This window comes from Aythya fuligula, chromosome 6 (genome assembly GCF_009819795.1).
Source record: "Aythya fuligula isolate bAytFul2 chromosome 6, bAytFul2.pri, whole genome shotgun sequence".
Lineage (NCBI taxonomy): Eukaryota > Metazoa > Chordata > Aves > Anseriformes > Anatidae > Aythya > Aythya fuligula.
The window spans coordinates 11,280,274-11,304,229 of NC_045564.1; the positions used below are offsets into that span (position 1 = coordinate 11,280,274).

A 23,956-nucleotide genomic window follows, 5' to 3' on the forward strand; every position below is an offset into this window, starting at 1 on the left:
CTGCCGGTCCCCTGCCCACAGGGGTCAGCTCTGGCTCCCTGCTGCCCACCACCCCCGGCTGTCCGCAGCCAATCTGCTGGATTAGAGATAAAATTAAAAAAAAAAAGCACAGTAGTTGTAGGTTCTATGTAACAAAAAGGCAAGAGCCAAATTCAAGCCACAGAAAGCATTTATTAGGTACAAAGGACATTTACATGAAACAAGTCAACAAAACTCAGCCCAACAAACCCCGGCAGTAGGAACATCTCAGAGCACGGCTGCTTCAGCTTTAGCTTTCTGATTTCCACTGCTAGTAGCAATTGTGCCTTAACACTACATGTAAGAGAAACAGCAAATACTATATGAAAATGTAACATTATTTTGGGGAAGTAGCTGACAGATGTGGACCGAATTTCAAATGAAATTAGAAGCAAGTCAGACAAATGATCTCACCTGTCCAGTTATAAATCAGTGTTTACAGTGACAGCAGCAGTGATTTGTATTTCACCAGGTGGCAATGAGAAAAATCTGCTGCTGTTGCAATTTTTTAAAAAAAGATTACTGTACTAGAGTACTGCAACCATGAAGTACATCTTCACACTATTTACATGGAATCAATATTAAACTAAAACCAAAAGGTCTTCAATTTTCAAAGCTATAGCTGTATAAAAACTAGAGAATGACGGGATTCTGAGCTCTTCCAGAAAGGAAAATCGTTCTTCCGTAGCTGTTTAATGAAGAAAATGCCTTGCATTCCAGGCATGACAATTAGTCTGTAGAATAAGCAACTGATTTAGTTTTAATGCTATACATATTTAACATAACAAAACTGGGGCCCAGCAGCACGAAAGTCCTTCTGGATTTGCATAGAGCACTTAAGTACAAACAAACAAACAACAAAAAAAAAAAACCATCAAAATGTTGTAACTACTTCAGAATGATCACTGATATTCCTAAGCAGCTAAAAACCCTTCAAACCAAGGTGCTGCTGCTGCAAGGTAGCTTATGCATCAAGTAAACACAGAGCTGGGACAGCATCCTGTGGACTGTGTGGAGACCGATTGCTCTGATGCTCTCAGGGGTCCTTGCTACCTTATTGTTTTCTCCTGGTGAGGTTAAATATAACTACATGCTTCCCACAAAACTATTTTCTACTAACTCCTCACAACAGTATTCTCATATCCGCATTTCTATAGAAATTGAGATCTGATCACAAACAAAAAATCCTGGTCCTACAGCAGCATTGCTCAGCTTCTTGCAGTGTTATGAAGGCAAGGGAGAGAACAAAAGCTAGGTACAAGGAGAGCATCACTACTCTGCACAAACTGATACAGAACTAATATGGACAACCAACTCATCGCCTCTTTCCTGGCTGATTGACAATTGATGAGAGTTGGTAGAAAGGAACAAAACACCGCTGTGTCAGTTTACAGCTTTCCATGACCAGCATCTGACTTGTCTCCACAGCTATGAAACAAGTCAGCTTAAAAGGAAGGGATCCCAGACCAGCCAAACCTCCGCTGTGAGCCAAAGGGACACAGTGAATGCCCCTGTACATCCTTTCTATGCAAGGCAGCCATGCAGGAGCGGCCCAGACCCTGCACCTGCTATGTTCTTCTCCCAGGACACGTTTTTTCCTCTAATGTTAGGCAGGAGTTCCTCTGTTGAATCACTCAGCCCTGGATTTCTTTACCAAGTTTCTTGGTCTGCACACGTATCTCATTTCTGCTCAGATATCCACCATGTCCATCAGAGTAGACAGGTGGAGCTCAGAAGCAACCTCACCCTCCCTGTTAGCTCTGAGGAGCCTTTGCAAGTGTTTCAGTCTGTCCGACAGTATGGGGCTTAGGTTGTCCTCCAACAGCTCACATCCTGCTTGACTTCCAGCCTGGACAGAAAGGAGAGAGAGATGAGACTGAGGAAGTTGCGTTATCTAGAACCAACAAAGGACTTCTCAGCTTACTGTTCTGCTACTTGAGGATAACCACAGAGGTCAGCCCTCCCCCCCTAATTCCCAAAGGATGTATGATAAAAATAGCATGTTCTGCTATTTCTGGACCCAGTTTTCCTTTAACTGGGTGAAGCTGACTCGCAACAGTGATTCTCAAAGTTCACTTGTGGCATTATACTGTTAGAGCTGCCAGCAGCAGACAGGAGTTCATCACACATGTTAACAGTATTTCAGGTCTACGGAAAATACTCCCCTTTCTGGAATTACCGAAGTAATCCCTCCTTATTTTCAAGGTACAATTTCTCAATTCTTCATTTCCCAAGTGTGTCCAATACCACCCAGTCAGGTTATTCCCACTAATGGTTTACAATTACAGCAGGCTTGATGCCTGCACAGTACTCTTCACAGCTACAGTTAAGTTCTCAGCACATTCTTTCTTACCCCTTGAACAGGTGACATGGAACTCCTGATCAATGGACCAGTGATAGCTGGGGTGGAGACCAGGGATTGGGGAAGGTAGAGTGGAAGTCCCACGAAGTCTCCAAGGGGCTCAGTGTCCTCAGTTAGACATTGTTGCAACTGTTCTTCAAACCTGCAGAGAAAGATCAGGAGCACCAGTCATGCTGCCACCTGGCTTTGCTCTTGTAACCAGAAGGTAAAATAAGTGTTGGGGGTTCAGAGGTGTCTACAAGAAGGATCTGATGTTAGCAGTCATTTCCAACACTGACTGACATCCCCAACTGCTATTAAAAAAAAAAAAAAAAAAAAAAAAAAAAAAAAAAAGCCATTTTCCACTCATTGTATTGTACTTTTATCTAGCTGCATGCTGGACATTTTGCCCAGAAGGGTACTCTGAGATGCATTATCAAAATCTTTACTGAAATCCAAAAAATTACATCAACTAGCTTTCCCTTGGTAAACTACATGGATGACCTTGTCATAAAAAGCAATTAAGTTTGTTAAGCAGCACCTTCCCTCATGAACCCATGTTGGCTGTGACCAATGACCATATTGGCCTTCAGGTGTTTTTTAATAATTTTCTCCATAATTTTACCAGGTACTGAAGTAAGACTGACAGGCCTGTAACTGTAAGAAGGACAAGAAAGACAACCCTGGTAATTTGGAACTGATATGCTTGATGAAGGAAGATGAATCTGGAGATAGTCTAAGAAACAACCTAGTTTCTTAGCACTGTTGGAATTCAGCTTCCCAGTGCATTCAGGTTAAAAATTGCTAACAATTGTGGGCTGGAGCTGCAAGGAAAGGATGTTGCTCTGATAACTCACCTTCTGCTTTCCATTTTTTCCTGTTGCAACTGTCTTAACAGCCGCTCCGGGAGAAGGTCCTGGGCCGAGGTTGTGTCTGTGAGTGGATCTGCACTGGGAATGCTCCTTTCTTGACTCAAGAGCATGTTCATGCCAGCACCATTTTGTTCTGGCATCATGGAGACACTACGGGGTTTCTTAAAAGAGACAGTAGATTTTATCCTTGACCTGAGAGGGAGAGGGGAACAAAAACAAAACACAGAAATTGTTAAGAGTTTGTTTTTTCCCTACTAGCATAGGAATATCTGGGAGTAAAAAGCAAACAGAGATATAGACTATAGTACAGGGTCTAACAAACCACCACCACCAAGTGGGACTTGAGAAGAGCAAATCTGACTGGGATTCACTTCAAAGAACTGTACCCATCCAGTATTTGCTATACAAAAGAGCAACAGATAAGCTTCTGAGACAGAAGAGAGGTTGGCTTTACTCTGAACAGGGCTAGAGAATTGAGCTAGGCTCCTGAGAGCTCTCAAATCCATTAATACCACATGGACGTATAGCTTTAAGGCAGCCTCCCCCCTCAACCATGCATTTTCCCTTACATCCTACAAGGAGATGTACAAAAGCACGTTCTAAGAGAATGTCACATACTGGTTCATGACATCACAATAACAGGATATGACTGTGACAGAGGCCCTGAGCAACCTCCTCAGAATTCACCAAGCAGCTCTGGTGGCTTCATGGGCAGCTGGATGCCAATTGGGCAGCGTCAGCAGCCATCTCACCTCTCATTGCCCTGCCGGATCTCCTCCTGCGTGCGCAGTCTGGCTTGTTCCCACGCGTAAGGGATAGCGAAGTTCTGTAAATGCTCCTTGAAGAAGTACACACGAATCTGTCCATCTTCACTTACTGCTTCTGTGAATAAACAGCATTTATTATCAGTACAGATTTTCTCTTCAAAAGGAAAGCTTTAGTATTAAAAAGCCAATATGAGGGAAAATAATGTGTTCCCGTTCAAGTAGATTTTTGTTGTACTCAGCATGTAAAAATAAGGGTTGTCCTGAGCTATTTTACTGCTCAATATACCACATTACTGAGGAAGAGCATAAAATGTTCTTTCATCTTCATTTTAAAAATTCTGGTGCATCTAAGCACAGTGTTCAGCAAGTTCAGTAACCATTTCAAAGGAGACTCTCTATAATTAAGCCTAACAAAGCATGGAAAAAAGTCCACACACTTTTAAATTGAAAGTAAACAGAATTAAAGACAAGCTTCATTAATCCACGGAAGTGTTCGTTAAGAGTGGCAGTCTGCCATCTCAGATGATCTGAGCTGATGTGGCTTGTCAAGTACCAATTCTCGGTCTGTGGGTGAATCTAAACACCCTCTGCTCTGCCTGGGAGAAGACTGAAAGACTGACTGTATTTCTCCACACAGAGAGAAGTGTGCTGAACACAAGCTCAAGTCATCATCAACAATAAGTATACACTGAATAGCAGAAAGACATGCAGTAAGCACACTGTCATTCTGCAACACGAAAAAAAGATCAAGACCAAAGCTCCATCCCTGCTACATTGATACCCACTCACTCCGATGCATGAATGCACCACTGCCAAGTTATTAAACGTTTATGCAAGAAGTGTCATCCTTGCTGTAGAAGGACATAAGATACCTGGTGCAACAGGCAGTTTTGGTGGTTTCCAGTCTCTTAGCTTATGATCAATGCAGACTGCCAGAATAGCATCCCAAGGGATCTCATCAACAGAAGGCCCGTCAGAGCTCCCCAGTGTCCTGTTTCTCCACTTCTGATATGTTTTGCTCAGCAGATTCTCCACTTGGGACTGGATCAGTGGCTGAGTATATGAAGAATTAGCGATCTGAGATACATACTGAAAAATCATGTGGCAAACAGGACTCCAAGGAGCTACAGGAAACAAACAAAAACCAAGTGGATTGTGAGAATTTGTGACATAGCCAGACCGCACATATAAGAAGTTGATGGCTCAACACAGTGCAGACACATTTAAGAGAAATGATGCGTGCATGTTGCAGCAAAGATGATGCCACAACATCAAGTACGTACCACCTAACGGAGGCAGGTCTAGGTAGGGGATCTGGAAGGACAGCACAGCCTTTTTCAGCCAGGCTAGGTGATCAGGCATGTTCCACTGCAGGTGGGGTAAGAGCTTGTTACCCCCAGGCTCTGAAAACTCAGTAACAGGCCAAGACAAGTCACAAAGATGCTCTGAGGATGCTGCATCTGAAAGAAACTGCAGCACACTGTTGTACAGCTCTATGATGGCCCCGGGTTCCTGAGATGGCAGGCCAGCTAAACGTCTCTCCTTCCAGTCAAGGTAGAAGCGCTTGCCAAATTCACCATCAATCCCATCCTCAATGTACTCCTGAAGGGTCTGACTGCAGATCTTAAGGGAGTTAGGGCACTGGGAAACCAACCAGCCCACAGCTGCAGCAATCTACGACACACAAAACACAAGTGGTTGGAAACCCAACTTCACAGTGATCAAGACACTAATGATCCAATCCCGCAACCTTGCGTTTGATGTAACAGAATTTAAGATTCTATGCAGCAAAATACAAATAGATTATCTCTCAACATTCTCATATGTGCAGTAATTGTTCTCCAGCTAGGTGGTCTCAAATTTAATTCACATGCAGTGGTCTCAGGAGCAGACAGGCAGAGGCTGTTCATATAAGGTGCCATTTTGCCATGAAATTCTCTGCTCCAGAATGCTGGGGATGTCAAAAATTTATCTGGGGTCAAGAAAAGATTTGGCAGATTCACAAAAGTTAGCTCACAGGGACTAAACCCAGAGAAGTCAAGCCTGATCCTGGCAGTCCATAAACCACAGAGATGCCAGCTGCAGGGGTTTGCAGGGGAGCATCACCCTGTGCTTGCCTCATTCCTTGCACATTCTTTCCCTAGGGACCTTCCTCAGCCACTGTGATCAAGGAATACAGTGGCTGGAGCTGCAGTCACATCAGCTCAGCTGTTCTCAAACATTAACCTCACCCACCTCTCCAACCCACCCTGCTATGTCTCTCACACATGACACTTAGTGTTAAATATCCAAGGCATTAGTAATTAAGGAAGGTTAATGATAAACCAATTGAGTATGTTTTCATGTTCCAATCCACTGTTCTTACCCTTTTTGTTCCTTGTAAGTCATTGATAGAACCTGATAACTCAACAATGATGTAGTCTGAAATAAGCTGGGCTGAAATCAAGTCCTGAAGCATTAAACCTTAAAAATAAAGAAACAAAAAAGAACAAAAAAAACATCACACATACGCAGAGAAAGAACACAATATTTATCTTCTACTCTGACCCAACTGCACGCACTGTATACGTTCCCAGCATGTTTTCCTTCTACATCCTTCCCCTAGACTCTCAAGATCAAATATTGTGTGCTAAGAACAACTGGAAGCCAAAGAAGAGTTCATCACTTTCCATCATGATCAACTGTTAAAGTCTTTGGATTTCTACCAAAGCTGTGAAAATGCATTGTACTTTACCGTCTGTCTGCTAGGCTCTGTATTTGAGATTACACTAGCCACAAAAGTTCTACCTTGGGCATTCACGTTATTTTTATGTCTTAAAAAACAAACAAAAAAAAAATTATGTACCTTCTTCAACTTCTTTCTCTATGGCCTCTTCTGCAGTGGGGACTACAACCACCAAAGGAACTATTGGGTGGAAAGGTTTGACCTGAAGCAACTGTTTCAGCTGCAGCAAAGCTGAAAGCCAGTAGACATCTTCTTCTGCAACATCTTCACTCCTTACTCTAGGGGGCAGGAGAAGAATGAGTCCACTGGTTCCAAGTAAGTCTTTTTGCATGTTTGCTGCATCAAGCTCAGAGTCAGAGAGCACACCATGTACCACCTATACAAGAAACAAAGATGACAACAGTAAAATAACTAAGCAAAGCAATTTTCTGAAATTTACTGAAAACCGCAGTTCACTATTAGTAGCATTCAACTTTGATATTCATTACCAGGAGCTCTGCAAGTCTTCAGACAATGATTGTAAGAAAGATGTCTTCAACAGATGCATGTGCACACAGAAGTGTACTTCAGCACCTGATGTACCTGATTTGGCATTGGAAATTGAGAAGATTGAGGTTCTACTGGTAAACCGTATTTAGGCAGGTATTACTTGATTGACTGGAAACAAGGAGAAATACACACTTTTTTCCAGACCTTTTCAACAACCCTATCCCTGCCAGTATTATCTCTCTCTGACAGGACACAGCATGAGAAGCTCCTAAACAATATCCACTGGAAAAGAGCACACCCCCTTTTACAGCCTGTCACGTATCACAAAATTGCTCTCACTTACCTTAACACACACACTGACGTTAATGCTTCTGCTCCCTTGCATGCCAGGAGAATTAAATAATGTCAGTGTTTGAATTCTACCTTCTGCACATGAAGCGTTTTTCTTCCAGCTTTTGTCTCCAATAAATTTGGTCTTAAACCAATCCACCAATACTCTAGCAAACAAGAAAGTGGTTTTGTTTGTTTGTTAAATGGCATTTTGAAGTATTTAGCAACAACAATTCTCAGATACCAGAATCTATTACAACCCTCATAATGCCTGGATTTTGCTACGCGTCTATCAGATGTCCTTAAATTCTCCATAATATTACCTAGCTAAAGGTTTTCTGTTTTCAATATGAGCAAATGCTATTCAATGAACAACAACAGAAGACAATACGGACCACTGCCAAAATTCTAGCTGTATCTTTCAAGTGCTCTGGAGAAAAAAAATACAGCGGTTTGATATGGTAGAGTAAAAGCATACATCAAGGGCTGCATACTACTATTCTTCCATTCCACTGCCATACTTGAGAAAGGGACTCAGAAAATAATCTCTTCTGCTTACCTGTTGAGATCATCCTCTGCATATTCATCACTTGGCAAAACCAATAGCACTTTCCAAAATATCTGATCTTGTTGAAATGGTATATGTTCAGTGATTAATGAGGTGAGATCCAGGGGAGTCCAAGCTAAATCACTTAAAGAGAGACAGAAGCTGGTTTAAAAAAAAAAAAAAAAAAGACTCCCTAGAGCTACATCCCCCTCCTGGAGAATGTTCTTCTTGCCTCGAACAACTTACATTACTGCAACTGGTTACTGTCTAATTCAAAAAGCTCTGAAGTTGTGTTTCATCTTTTAGCTTTGTTGCCCATATATTTCACCACACCCCAGATTCCTTCCTTCCCCAGCTCTCCTTCAGGAATTGCAGCTGCCAAGTCTGTTAACTGAGCCTTGCTTTGGGGATTGTGGGACAATACACATATCACTTCACCTCCACACTGCTTAAATACCCATCTCCAGTGAACACACAGGGCACTGGAGTGCATGGCAAGTCATGAAAACCAAGTCTCCTGCTGCACATTTAAAACCAAGGTCAATCCCTTTGTGTCACAACCCAGACTGATAACTGCTTATATAATCATCTCTCCCTATACCCCTCCTATCCCACCCAGGGGCAAAATTTAACAAACACACACCAGATCCTCCAAGTTATACCCACAGCATTAGGATAAGACAGCCAACACTTCCAGGGATTTACCATCCAGTTCCCTTATCTAGAAAATACTTAGAGAAGCAAGGCCGCTAGTGGCTACTTGAGTATGATCTGCCACTCTGAGATGACACCTTCAGGATCTCTGGCATTTCTCTTACAGTTTTCTTAAAAAGAAAACAAGGATCAAACACTAACTTACCTTAACAATTGCTGGTAGAAGTGACGAACTCTAATTTCATGCACTGTCTTGTTTCTCATCCAATTCAGCCTGGAAACAAAAGATCCTTTGTTGTGATTTTTTGGGTAACTATAGCTAAAGATACTGCTTTTACAGAACACTAAGACCTGAGAATTACTGCATATGCTTTAGAAAGATGCAGTTAATAGAAGAGTGATTTCTTTGGGTTTTCAGTCTTTCATGGCATTTGTGCAGAAAGGGTCTTCTGGGAAAGGTATTTAAAAACAAGTTGTATTGCAAAAACATTAACTTTCACAATGGAAGAAGAGAACTTACTTTCCAAAAATCAGACTGCCACCCGCTCTCGTAAGTATCCTTACCTCGTGCAAGAGATTCCCAGCTTTCCTCCATTCCCCAGGTTTACAAGTCTCCTGCACAAGTTCTCCATGGCTATAGGCCACTCAGCACTGGGGGACAAAGCTTTCAGTTTATTTTGGGGATCTGTGCAACAGGGAGCAGCTGGAAATGCCCTCATTTGACGTTTCAGCTTTGTTCGAGCTGCCACTGCCTGCCTCCACCTTGAAAAGAGAAAAAATAAGGTCCCATTAACGAACTGCAGTCCATCATGGTGTTCATCTTTGCTCTTCAGACTGGATCAGGCTCTCAAACACCTCACAAGTCCCAGTCTGCCATGGGAAAAAGGTGAGGTGGTGTGTGTGGGTAGTGCAGCAGGCTCTGGCTGTTGTGCACACAGCTGCTAACTCACAGCTTGTGCACTGGATGAGACCTGCCCACCATACATGTTCAGCATCCAAAAGGGTCAGCCTTACACGTATTTCTAGCTAGAATGAAGCTGAAGTCTCCGATGAAGCTTATTACCTGACTCTGATGAGACATGTTCCACTCCCTACGTAAGGCTGAGCAACATTAGAGACCGGTAACAAAAACGTAAGCCTACCCTTCTACCAAAGCCAACCAGACATCAAAAACTATCTCAAAAAAGAACACAGCCAGGCAGGTGCAGTTTAAACCCTATTAACCACTCCCTGCCAGGACTCCTGAATAAAACAGTTGTATCAGAGGATGGCCACTCACCGTTGCAAATATTTGCAGAAACACTGGAGCTCCTGAAGGGTTTCCTTTGCAATCTGGAAAATCTCATCCTCCAGGAAGTGGTCCATGACATGACCACAGACTTCTTCCGAACAGCGGGCAATACGGGCTTGCCGGTCTCTTTCTAAGGCACATCTAATTCAAAACAAAATAAAATCAAGACCTCTAGCGAGGTGAACACCAGAGCAAGTACTAAAACAACTAGCTGTAGCACAAACAAGAGAAACCACCAGCACAACTAGCAAAGAGGAGGGATTTTCCTTGTACTTTACAGCCCGTCCAAGTAAGGCTTGTAACCAAACCTGAAGTCATTCAAGATTTCACTCTGATCACAGACTTCCAAAGAAAGGTCTGCAGCTGAGCCGTAAGGGAGGCAGAGTAAGAGCAAGCATATAGGGCAGCCTTGTCCAAGAGAAAGCCTCTATCACCTCCACCTGGGAGGATTGCAACTGAAATGGCAAACTGGCAATATGCTGCATGGCAAGTACACTTCCCCTCTCTTTAAAGCAGTTTATGGAAGATGAGCTTGGAGAAGGCCAAGCAAGGAGCTCAGCACTCCCTTATACCCTTACCCTTTAGAAAGCACCTACAGCAAAGCATAGCATATGGGATGTCGTACTTACTTTAACTCATTGGCTGAAGCTTCTTGAACAGTCTCGTTTATTACTTCTTCCATTAACTCCATACCCACCAACTGACTCAGCTGCTTTATTAACTGTTCTCTTTCCTGCCTTTGCCTAGAAGGACAGAGAAGACATTTACACAAGTAGCACCTGGCAAGCCTGCCACTTTGCTACAGAAACACTACACGCAGACCCATGGTTAACTCACCTAAAATGGAGCTCCCCCTAGCTGGTTTCTCCCTCTAAAAATTAAAAACTGGCTTGCGCGGAGCCAAGTCTTATCATCATACAGGTAAGATTTGGGTTCTTTCTTTCTTGCTTAAAAAGCCACAGACAAGTAGCAATCTCAGTAGCATACTCACTGCATACAGTGGGGCCAGAATGCATCTCCCCCTCTGGAAGCTCAGGGTGAATAAAAATTCCTAAACATGCCAACCCACAATTTTAACAGTAGCTCCGTGAGGCTAACACACACTAACTAGCAGATTACCTCAGAACAGAGAAGGGACAGATTAAGTGACCCCAGGGCAGTTCAACATGAGACAAACTGAGCGGTATTGACAGCTGATAAAGTCACAGGGCTTGGGTACATGGCACAAGGACTCACGTTGGCACCTGCTGTCCTCACGGAGCCTAAGGATAGCTGCAGCCCACCCTGCCCCACAGCAAAAGCAGCAGCTCACCTCTCTTCCTCCACTCTGCGCCTTTCCTCCTTAACACGCTCCCTTTCTGCGCTGAGCGTGCTTCCAACCACTTGTCGGAGGACTTCCTCCATCACTTCAGCCACCAGTTCCTCCACAGTGGTCTCCGAGGTACTGCATGGAAACAGCAATTCTCTTCTCAATGCCAGGAAGCCGCAAGTGGGAGCCTCACGGGGAAGGCACCACACACCTGTGCTTTTCTCAAGCACGCCCTTGCTCTGCTGTGGCAGGCAGATCTCAGCCAGCAGCCAAGCGCCTGCCTCACCTTGCTCATTCCCCACCCCACAGCAGGGCATGGGAGAAAAAGATGAAAACCAAGAAAACTGGTGGATAAAGACAACTTAATGAGGAAGAGGAAAAAAAAAAGAAAGAAAATACACTCAAACACGCAGACAGCCTTGGTGCTGCGCAAGCACAGCTCAGCAGCAGCCAAAACTCTGGCGTGTTATCAATACTGCTTTCGTCACAAACCCAAAACACAGCACCATATGGGGTGCTGTGAAAAGAGTTAGTTCCATCCCAGCCAGACAAGAACATCTGTAAATTTAGTATCTACCCTTGGCTAGCAAAAACACTTGCCATGTGCAGACCTCACATTCTGTTAAGATCAAGATTTCTCACTTTAGGAGAAGATCTAAAATCCACACAAGGACGCTGATTTTAATTTAACATTACTAGGAATAATCAACAGGAAAAAAAAAAAAAAAAAAAAAAGAGTAAATCTTATTCATTTTCATATTTCTTTTCCCTAAAAAAATAACCTAAAATCCAAAGAAAATAAGCCATACCAGAGTCTAGCAGCCAGTTTATTCCTTGCTCACAGTCTCTACCACACTTAGCTCACCCCATTTCAGATATTTTTATTATTTTTTACTATTATTATTTCTAGCCAAGAACAAAAGTTCAGAAGTTTACTTAGATGGGTAAAAGCAGTGAACTTTTGCTGGAGGTGTTTCTTGGCAAGGACTAGCACATAATTTTTTTTAAACCAAATTCCATTTTGGCAACTCAGTTCTGGATTAACAAAGTTAATTCTCACATCAGCCTAGTGAATCAGGGGTCATAGGGAGCTAACCACCCCTGCTGGGACTGAGCAGCACAGACAGAATAGCACGTGTGCATGTGTAAGTGATCCTATTTATTATCAGAAAACATCACCCTACATCTTATTGTCTAAATACTTACTGCTAAAATTGTGAGTAACTTTCCTAAAGCCAAGTACAGATTGGCAACCAACCAGCAAGAGCAGGAGGCTGCACCAGAGACATACAGATGCTCCCTCCCACCAGCACATCCAGCAGTCTAGCAACTGCCTTGGAGAAGAAACATTTTAAGCAGAGAAGCAGAGCTTCCCTTCAGTGTACCAAAAAGACTGTCTCTGCTATAGACCTGGCCTTGCTCAGTTTTATGATCTCCACACATGGTGCTGCTAAGGTAATTTCTAATTTTGTCAACACACTCCAGGAGTACCAGCAATAAATGTTCTTTACCAGATTGCTGCAGTCACGTAGTCAGCTCCTGCTCTGCCAACTTCTCTGCACTCTCCTTTGAGAACATCATGCACAAGCCCGTCCACCACCTCGGCGATGTCCTACAACACAGCAGGGGAAGCAATTGAAGCAAGTTGGAGCCCTGCTCAGGACAGCTGGTGTGCACGCATGAATTGGGAGTAAGGTCCTCCAGCCTTGTTTAAGTGATTATAACTGGCAACTGCACGATTTGTATTTCTACTTACAGACTAAACTAAGTTAATCAAGTACAACAGCCTGGAAATTCAAGGTTGAGTTTAACAACCAGTTTAGAACCGTACAGTAACACCTCAGAGACAGAAGCAACTTTTTGTGTTATATACAGACAACACAATTTATGAAATAGGGTAAGTGAATTTTGAGAGTAATTCTTATTTTTGTACTTTAGTTTCTTTTAGAGTTGCACTGCTCTACAAGTATTAGCTGACGTAATTTCAGGTGACCAGTTCTAGTCTTTACTGAAAGGTAGCCACATCCAGGTAGAATACAGCAGCTCTACTCCACAAAGCAGTGCAACACTCCAGAACAGGTTCAGCATTAGTGCATATCCTAACTTGCATGAGGGAGAAAAAAGGTGAACACCAAAAATACACAGGGTACAGTTTCAAACTTGCATCTGAAATTACACAATGCTTCTTTTCAGAATAGTTCAAGGAAAGATCTTAAAAGTACCCGCCACTCTGAACCAGGCAGAGTCCATTTTTGCCTCTACATGATGTGAAGATTCTGAACAACTAAAATAACCTATCAGTCTCACCTGCTTTACATCATATTTTCAAGATTTTTCCCAAATATTCCATTATGATTTTTGATTTCCTTACTGTGTCTGTGTATACAGGCTGAGGCTTTGAAGAAAGAGGCTCAGGCTGTCCAGCAGACTGGGAAATTGCCTGCACAGGAGGTAGTATTGGCACAATAGGACGAGGTAACAGTGAGGGCAGAAGATGAGCTTGAGGCTGGGCTCTTACTGCTGTGACATCTAAATCCACACCTTTGCTTTCCACTCTTACTTCTTTAACAGGTGAGTCAGCAGAGAAAAATAAAAATGGAAACACATTCAGATACAAATAGCTCAACTATTCTTTGCTGCTTGTTATATTTTAAAGCTAGCTTGTCTGACAAATCTCATCAGGTCATAAAACAAACCCACAATGGCAGCCTGCTGCCTTGAAGATATATAATTATATATTGTGGAAACCAATTTCTAGGCATAAATATTCTATAAAAATATTTTATATATTTATAAATATATTGATATTTATATAAATATATGGAGAGATTATATATAAATATATAAATATTTATATACTCTATTACTATGTATATATTATATATAATACAGGTAAAAAATTAAATGTTTTACATAAATATTCATAATTACTGCACATTGCCTCCAATATCAACCATATACATTTCCAATAACAAAACTTGTTTTAAGACAACTATGCCTAGCACCTACACACATGCTTCTTGAAAAAACAAAAACTATCTGTACTTTCTGCAACGACAAAGCATAAATCCAGACACCTTGAAAGGGAAGATGATTGCAAGCACAGGGGAACAAACAGCATATAAAACCTGGAAGCTGAAAGGGGAAGTCAGCTATCTGAAACAGCCAAATACGTAGTTATTTCACCTATACTGGTAAAATTAAGCTTATTGTCATCAGAGTATTTTCTGTATTTATTAATCACTGAGTGTTTTTTTTTGTTTGTTTGTTTTTAATTTTTACACACATGTAAGTACATTTAAATCAAAACATTATTTCATTACACCCAAATTCCCATGCAATTTCAACCCAGATGAGCAAAGAACAACTTCTGCTTTGAACAACAAAACTACTCATAGAACAGACATAGCAGCATGTTCTTGAGAAGTACCTAAAATGCACATTCAGTCTTACCTGTTGCTTCTACACTGGACTTTTGGCTACTGCTAGCTTGATCCACAGAGATGCTTCCACCAGTATATTTGTTCTGTCCATTAAAGCTAGACACAGGCACGTGGTGAGGCACTGATGGTAATGGCCCGCCATTTACAACTTCCCCAACTGAGACAGTTAGCTTCTGGCTGACAAACAGCGATTTACGGGGCTTGGGTAATCCATCAGGCTCCAAAAAAGCTGAGCGATTCAGCTCTACATAAGCACTGGGGAAAAATAAGAAGCAGGAATACATAGTCAAAGTTCCAGTAACCTAAGTATTTTCAACCGTACAGCACAAAAATAAAAATGCACAGGCCTGAAAAAAAGGGTATGGTAGGAAAACCATAGTACTTACAGGGAATACGAATCCCGTTTCTTGAGGGAGAAAGAATTAAAGAACTTCTATATGTATTGATATAATTTTGAACAGAGATTATTGAAGTTTGTGCTCATCACTATCCCAGTGCTTAACTTACATAGAGCTCAGCCTCTAACCTTTGCCTGTTGTTTTCTCCCTCCTTTTCTCATTGCAAACTCCAGGGGTGGCCCATCCACTTAACGTTCTGCTTGACATTGGTCTAACCCCAGTAGGCATCTTCAGACTGATGCTCTGTTCTTTATACTTACCCATCAGATACACTCAGGCCATAGTAACTTATAAAATCAGTTGCTTCTTCACAATCCTTGAACAGCAGCATGCGGACCAAGTGATCCAATGGAAACACAGTGCATCTTTGGGTGCTTACAGTGTAGGCAATATTAAGAGACTTGAGAGCATCTTTACGAATCTGCAGGGGCAGGAGGGATAAAAGCAGGAGTCACATAAACTGCTAAGTGCACTCTAAAAACAGAAATATTTTTTTACAAGAAAGCAGCACTTTGTCATCAGACAGACACATAAATAACTGTTTAGATTTAGCTTTAAGTGCTGTGCACTTTCTTTCCAGTTTCCACCCCTCTTCAGCACTGCTCATTTTGAGCATATCCCTTTGCAACTCCCGTGCAAGAAAAAAAGCTTGCAAGGGCTTCTGAAAGCACATGTTGATGTTTTGTTTAAAAAAAAGTCTCAGGCCCACTTCTTTGCTCCCCAAATTATTTTCAGGGAAAATATATATTTATACACAGTCATGGAAAAAAATTACTAAGAGCACTCATCTTTAGTACTTGCCTTTTATAACCTAGTAGAAAACTTGATTTTTTAGAAACACTTAAGATTCAAGAACAAAACTATTTTTAATGTTAAATATTTACTGAGTTGTTTGCTCTCTGAACTGATTTCCTCCTGAAAAACTGTTTTACAGGTTAAAGCTTTTTTAAAATATCCATCTGCTTTTTCTTACCTGGTTGAAATAACAGTGTAAGAGACAGGCATTCAGATAAGAAGCTGCCTGCACTAACTTGAAAAACCTCACAAAATTGTTGCTGTTTAATGCAGCAAAAGCTTGAACCGCAAATCTCACTTCAGGGGAGTTTCTAACCTCTGGATGAAACTGCTGCACTTCTCTGTGGAGATAAAGACAGAGACAAACCTGAATCAATACAAACAACTGGATAGCAACCTATAACAAAATGGAATTACAATCAGGAGCTTCAAGTGAGACATGCAACTTTCAAGTGTCAAGACCAAAACCAATGTCTGTGAGTAAATACTGCAGCAAAGTTAACTCATCAAAAATCTTCTAAAGACACTTGCATAATCAGCATGCTCTGATTTAGGTACATCATTCCAGCTTCTAGGGAAGAAGGCAATTAGGAGACTGACCAGAAAAGCAAAGTACAACACTGCCCACAACATTTTTTTTTTTTTTTTTTTACTTGATTCTACTAGAGATAAAGGCGTGAAGATTGTACACCTCTCTAGTAAGAAGGATCTCCTTGACTGAGGAAAGTATTTAATTTTTACACTTGCTGTGCAGAAATTCTGGTGAGGTATTTAAAAATCAGAAGTTTCTTCTTAAGAAAAGACTCATTTTAATGACATACTACAAATTAAAGCAACATTACTACAGTACACCATAGTCCTTCTTTGGCAAAAGCAATTGCAGCTAAGGTCTTCACTTCCATCACAATTTTTTTGGGACTTAATTCTAATTTCTTCCCAGAGACAAGAGAGAAACTAAGTGATATCTATCATTCCCACCTGAGAATATCACCCTTGTTGAGGTTCAGCAAAACATTATAACCTCTGAATTCCGCTTCACTCTTGCAGTAAATTCCCTTGTTAGCCAGGTCATGATACATCTCCTTCAAGCTCTGCAGACATTTTGTCATATTCTCGTTGTTGATTTTGGCATCAAAGGAGGACATTGGCTCTTCACACAAGTGGTGAGCACAATGGATGTGAAAACGAGCGCATTTCTCAATCAGAGATACCATCAGTGGGTTACAGAGATGCTGCTGGGTTATATCCTAATCAGGACAATAAACAAAGCATTTATGTGCACCTTAAACTAAAGCTGAAAAGCATAGTCATCCTGTCCTACTTTCGGAAAATTCTGTGCTTTGTGTCAGTTTTCAATTCAAGTATTTCAATTACTATTGGTTTTTGCTTCACTTTTTACAGTATCGTGATCATTTGCTTTCTATCATCTAACATCTCCATCTACTAGAGCTTACCTTTCTTATTCCTCGAGTTCTGTTCCAAACAAAGTCATACCATTCTCGGTAATTTCCTTCCCCTTGGTCCATAATATTTGTCACTAAATAGTCCATGGTCATGCTCAACACTTCAGAGGGTCTCAATTCATGGGGCAAAGGCTCCTCCTGGTCTGCTGAAGACCTGCTATATTCCTTGATTGCTGCTGCATGATCTACCTGCAAGAAGCAGAGAAAATAAATGAAAACCAAGAAGTCTTTTTAAAATAAAAAATAAAAAAAAAATCAGGAGTGTAAGATTTCATCACATTCATGCCTTTACTTTAGCAAGGAGCAGACTATTAGAGGAGTTTTTCCACTGTTTACACTAACAACCCATGTAGGTTCTGCTATGATAGCAAGTAAATTTTATTTTATGACAGGAGCTGACTTGGCAGTCCCTCACTCGTCACCTTCAGAACTTGTACGCTGCTAAGCACAACTACATACAGATCTAAATGCTTTTCTGGAATGAAATAGAAAAGGTTATTGCAGTACTTAAATAGCAAACATCCACCATCCATTTTTTACAATGGGCAATTAGAAGCCAGATTAGTGTGTGTCTACAAAATTCCCCACCAGAATTAACCCTGTAATTAACTAGATAACACTAACAGCTTTATATAAGGAGCAAATGAACAGATGTGCTGAGAAAAGCAAACTCTTGCTTACAGAGGATTCATACCTTGTCAGATCCCAAAAGCAACTCAAAGGTACTGAGCTGGTTTCTCGTCTCCCTCATGTAACGCTCCTTTTCAGGACACATGTCGGGACAAGTGCCAATGACAGTTTTTGCTTTGCCAAGATCAGTCCTTTTTATTCGAGCTAAAAAAAAAAAAGTTACAAATTAAAATAGTAACATTAAGCATCTCTCTTTTAGATTTCATGACAAGCTATTTTCTTAATGTGCTAACACACCCCAAAGCACAGCATCTGCCTAAGCTGAGGTCCATACACTGTCAATGGATGGACATCAAGAAGCAGGCTGCCAAGGCAAGGGTTCACTGAAAAGCAGGTATGAAGGGATCTCTAGAGGCTCCCAACCAGACTCCCCTTGGAGCAGGACCCTGGCATGGCTGGAAATACACAAGGATGGTTTTCCCCCATTCTGGGGCTGGTCCCAGGGCTGCACTGTTCATCTGGGAAAGCTTCTTATACTGTCCCACCCAGGTATGGAGAGTTTCTGTTGAAAACATCAGACTCTAAACCTGATAACTCCACGTTTTGTATCCCAGAAGCCCAACTTGTTTGTATCCTAAACTAACACCATCAATTTCACAACTCCATGTCAAGTGACAGAGAAATGTGTTTGCTGATGTTAAAAAATAACACCTTAAATAAAAAAATAGAATCCGCTTTGAAACAGCAAGAATAGGATGAAAGGGTTTACAACCCAGAACTATGAAGCGAGAGGAGATTTCTTGAATTTCATTTTTTTTTTTTTAATAGTTTGCTTTCAGAGAAACACTGTTAGATTTTGGTTAGCTTTCTCTGAAGAACCTACATTGGTGCACATCGCCCTACACAGCCTCCCCTAGGGCTAAGGAAACCAAGGCCTGCATTTAGCAAGCCAGTCTCACATGATGATGCAGTTACATGGGGTGGCTTAGCTGACCTTGTCCCTGTTGATTTTCCTCCGGTTATTAATAGGGGTCATTTTGCCAGGACTCAAAATAGACCCCAAAGTACTCAAGAATTCCTACAGAGATGAACAGTCTGCTATTCACTATCCACAAGAAATACACGTGTGCAATAAGAAACAGACTTCTGTTGTATACATTAATTTCCTGTAGAACAACAACCCATTAAAATAGAAGACTATCTTTGCAGACTGTTCCATGTTAGTCTCATTTCAAAGCTATTACCATAACATTACAACAGCTTTGCAGACATCAAGCACTCATTTCTTCCCAGCAGAGAAGCTGATGATAAACTCATGAGCTTTTTTAATTAATAACAGTACCTTGTCGCATTATTTTGTCCCTTTGGTCCAGAAGACGGTATCTTTCTTCAGATGTCTCAGCCACTAACCCGATCAGGTTACTGAGAGATGATAATGAAGTGGCCTCTGAGTTCTGCCCTTCAGAACTAGAATCAAACAGATCTGCTTCAAACTGCAGCGCCTTCCGAAGACCAGGCTTCTTAGCTGGAGAGCTAAAAATGAGATTTTTTAAATCATTATTACACTATACATGCCCTGACCTTGCCAGTACACTCTTCAAGGCACTGACATCTCTGTTTAGAACAGTATTTTAGCATTTACACAGGACAATGTATCAAGTAAACAGAGTATGCATCTATACCCATCACTCCGAGGCCCAACAGTTGGCATTTCAATCTAGGAATTAGCCTGCTGTTTGCTGTGAAAAAAAAGGGAACGCATTCTATAGCAACAAGGATCACTAGGAGATTTTACACGGCCTAGATATGAACATATTCAAGGAACAGTCATTCTTTTACAGCACATTAATAATTTTATAGTTGTATGACAACGCATACCAAATGACCACTGTCCAACTAGACACACCACTGAAGTGCCACAGAAAAATCACAGGACTGCAGAATCAGCACCTCACACAAAGCAGAGACCTCCTGTAAAAAGCCTGTTCTTTTGAACTGCAAAAAAGATTATGCCCCAAATTCACCAGCTATTACAAAAAGGCAACTCATTACACACAAACATTTGTCCACAAACAAAACTATTCACCTCAGAAACCAATTTAATCGAGACCAGTCAAAACAGTCAGTCATTGCCACTTGGTCCTACTTGGGCTCTGCACTGTTTCACTATTTCCTTATGCCTTGCTGTTGCAGCTGTTTCTCGTGTTGTAACAGAGTACGCAAGCGAAATATGCAGACAGAAGTAAAAGGCCTGAAGAAGCAGAAGAGACATACCTTTTACCAGGCATGACAGCACTGGCAGAGGATCTTATTAAAGGTTTCCTAAGTGGGGAATGCTGGTAGTTTTGCTCTTCACTGTTTTGCCTTCCTTCATCTTCACCTGCTTTCTTCTCCTTGGATGAGAATTCTCTTTTTGCAGGACCTGAAGTAACATATAAACATGAAGGTGGGTACTTGGCAAATAATTTTATCAACAGCTTTTTTACCCTCCTTGGTTGTGATCAATAGTTGGTTTTGTTTTCTGATAATATTTTTTACTCACAGCTTCATGCAGACACAGAATGCTTGCAAGAAACTTGCACTAGCAGCTGTACCAAGTCTACCACTTACTAGTCAGCTTCAGTGTTCTATAAAGAAAAAGCATTCTTAAGTAAAACACTGCTCAGCAGTAACTGTAGTTACTCAGTAGATCATCAGTAAATGAAGTCTGGTCATAGTCTGAATTTGAATTCTTTTAGATTTGGGATATAATCCACCAGTCACAGCTCTTTACTAGGTATTCAATCAATTTCACCAACATAAACCACAGTTGTCAGAGCATTTTCAGTGCTCCTGAAGCATTTTAGTAATTATTTTCACATATCCAAGCTAAGACTAGGGTTGGCACGGCTTCCCAAGTACCTAGTCTACACCTTGCAGAAACAGAGAACATTCTCTCCCACGAAGAAATTTTCAGCCATTTGGATTTCTTAAATTTTCTCAGACTAGTTATTTCAGAATATTCCCATTTACATTTCTATAGACTTTAATGCCAGAATAACATGACAGAGGCATCATTATAGATGCTGGTTCCAGACGTTTATTCTCAGACAGCTCTACAGCCGTTCATTTTCTACAAAGGCAAGTTTCTGGGTTGGTCAAAGCCGTGGCAAACCATTCACTTGCTGACAGCTGAAACATATCCCCAGGGCACAATCTCAGAACTACACAGGCAGCGTTCATAAAATTAAAGAAAGGGAAGCAAGCGTCTGGCAATTCAGACATTCACCTAGGGGGGCAAATAGCCAGCATTCACATGTCATTTCGTCCTATTCACAAGCAGGGACTGGAATTCACATTTCCCATTTACAACTCAGTTCTTTCTAAGCCAGCCATGCACACTGTTCGTTCCTTGTGGTTTAAGCAATATACAGCTGTTTATATGCGGAAAAGCAGTCCCAGCAAGACAGACACTCAGACCGACACTCCTGAGTACTTGGTAACTCTGTTCTCAGGACACTTCTGAAAGCTGGAAGCCCACATCTCAGTCCACACTCTGGGCAGAGGCGCAATAGAAATTGCACTTTCTTACTTCCCTGAAGAACTCCCTACTTCTACACCCTATTTCTATTTCCAACTATGACTTGCAGTTGCTTACCTAAAGCTTCCTCAATACTAGAAGACAGTCCTACAGATGCTGGATATTCATGCAGCTCATAAAACAACTGAGTAACTTCATATAAGAAAAACTCTTTGCAGGCTAAGATTGGCTCCCAGGAATGGTGGGAGACAGGAGAGGGCTATCTCAGCTGTCCAACAGTCGAAAAGTTATTCTGGAAGCAACTCCATGCTTTAAACTGCTGTTGCTCTCTCCCCTACACATGCACTAATTGCCATTGGCAGAAACAGAACTACCCAGGATGTCAAATAAAACACAGGACAACTATTTTTATGCTTCTCTAACAACTTGCAACACTCACAGAAGCTCTGGACACCGAACAGTTTGCTAGAAGCCGGAGAGAACCGTGATACGTTTGGACCTCTAGCACTCCAACTATGGAAATCATCTTGGTAGAGTCGTCAGTATATTAGAAAACAAGAACAGAGCAGATGCCACTATTTACTACGTATCATCCAATTATCATATCTAGAAACAAGAGACTTACTTGTTTTCTTCTTTTGCCAGAACGTTACTATGTCTTTGTGCAACTCTTTTGCCTTTTTTTTGGCAAGGGCAGCAGAGGCCTGGAAGAAAACAGTGTAAAAGCCTATTAGCAGGACACCACCAAAAACTGCAGTGCAACTTCTGCCAGAAAAAAAAAAAAAAAAAGCATTTATGAACTCCCAAAACAGTCTGGGTTCCGCATTTTAACCTGTTGCCTAAGACCTACGAGCAAGTAGCAGGACTGGGCAGGCTTCCAGAGAGAATTAACTGCTTTTGTAAGGGAAAGTGGAGAGCACACGAGACTGAGGATGCCAACAAAAGGGCAGCATTTCCAAAGAGCGGGGCACTCTGCAGAGATCACTGTGCCCTTGGTGCTGCCACAGACCCGGCTGTGTAACTTTAGGCTGGTGTGGCACGGGAATACAGGTTGTAAATAGCAAGGATCCGCTTGGTGTCTGTTTTGTGATACCCGTGATGCAACAAATCCTCGGTGTTAACTTCCAAATAAAGGATGTGTAGGCTGATCAAACTGGGGTCTGACATAAAGGGCACCCCAGAGCTTTGATCTCCAGCTGCTCCCTGGCAGTACTCACATGATCAAAGAAGTGCAGGATGGCCATTTTCTTATTGCGCCGGGTCATGACCCGCCGCACCTTCACGAACTGCCCGAAGTGCTTCTCCAGCACCGTCCTGTCGTTCAGGTAGTCGGGGATGTTTTTGCACTGGATGGCCGTGAGCTCTCCGGGTGCCAGGCCCCCCATGCTATCCGTGCTCTCGCTGCTCCTCACCCTGCGCCCTGCGCTGCCCGGAGGAACATCTGTAAAGACGGCGGGTGCCACATGTAGGTCAAGATGCTCAAGGAGAAGGGGCTTCAGCCACCTCCCAGCCCTGTCCTCCCCTTACCTGCCCGGGCCGGCTCCCTGCCCTCCACCACCACCACCGGCTCCTCGGCGGGGCCCCCCCGCTCGGGCTCGGCGGCTTCCCCGCGGTCTCGGTGCCCCCGGCCCTGGCTGCGCAGCACCTCCTGCAGCGTGCGGCCGAACAGGGCCCCGCCGCGGGGCCGGCTGAGCAGCACCGCCCGCTTCTCCGGCGGGGCCGCCGCCGCCGCCCGCCCGCTGCCCCCCGCCCCGGCCGTGGTGGCGGCCGCCGCCCGTCGCGGGGAGCGCTCCCGCTCCTCCTTCCTCTTCAGCCCCTTGGGCGCCGCCTCGCCCGCCTCCTCCGGCCGCCCGAGGGCAGCGGCGGCGGCGGGGCGGGAGAAGGAGAAGCCGCCGCCGCCTCCACCTCCACCCGCAGCCGGCTCGGGGGGCGGCGGCTCGGGGCTGAAGCCGAAGGGCGGCGAGAAGGTGAAGGCGGCGGGGGCGGCCGGGCCCTTCTCGGCTTCGGCGCCCGGCAGCGGCTTGAAGGAGGAGGAGGAGGAGGAGGAGAAGGAGGAGGAGGAGGCGTCGGGGGTCTTGAAGCGGAACTCGGGCGCTGCGAAGGCTCCGGCTCCGGCTCCGCCGCCGCCCGCCTCGAAGCCGCCGAGGTTGGTGGGCGGCTTGAAGCTGAAGTTGCTCCCCGCGGGGAAGGCCGGCGGCTGGCCCAGCCCGAAGGGCTGCCCGAAGGCGGCGGGCGCGGGGCCGAAGGGGAGCCCGGTGCCGCTCCCACCGCCGCCGCCGCCCCCCGTCCCGAACACGGCGGGCTGCCCGAAGCGCAGCGGGAAGGCGGGCGGGCCGCGGAACGGCGGCCCCGCGCTCATGGCGG

General features: G+C 43.2%; 1 protein-coding gene across 1 annotated transcript; it reads right to left on the minus strand.

The window, feature by feature from the left end:
- Nucleotides 1-151: 151 nt before the first annotated feature.
- MCM3AP (minichromosome maintenance complex component 3 associated protein) lies at nucleotides 152-23,951 on the minus strand. The gene is made up of 28 exons (XM_032189694.1): nucleotides 23,120-23,951; nucleotides 22,810-23,033; nucleotides 22,218-22,296; nucleotides 20,347-20,494; nucleotides 19,415-19,605; nucleotides 18,137-18,276; nucleotides 17,434-17,631; nucleotides 16,958-17,226; nucleotides 16,158-16,320; nucleotides 15,445-15,605; nucleotides 14,797-15,041; nucleotides 13,715-13,905; nucleotides 12,855-12,955; nucleotides 11,347-11,478; nucleotides 10,664-10,777; nucleotides 10,023-10,175; nucleotides 9,308-9,505; nucleotides 8,949-9,017; nucleotides 8,102-8,233; nucleotides 7,556-7,709; nucleotides 6,844-7,099; nucleotides 6,364-6,461; nucleotides 5,282-5,672; nucleotides 4,871-5,122; nucleotides 3,984-4,113; nucleotides 3,217-3,423; nucleotides 2,372-2,522; nucleotides 152-1,867 (listed from the first exon to the last, which is right to left on the minus strand). The coding sequence occupies exons 1-28, from the start codon at nucleotides 23,949-23,951 to the stop codon at nucleotides 1,709-1,711; spliced, it is 5,538 nt and encodes a 1,845-aa protein (XP_032045585.1). The 3' UTR covers nucleotides 152-1,708.
- Between the last annotated feature and the right edge of the window lie 5 nt (nucleotides 23,952-23,956).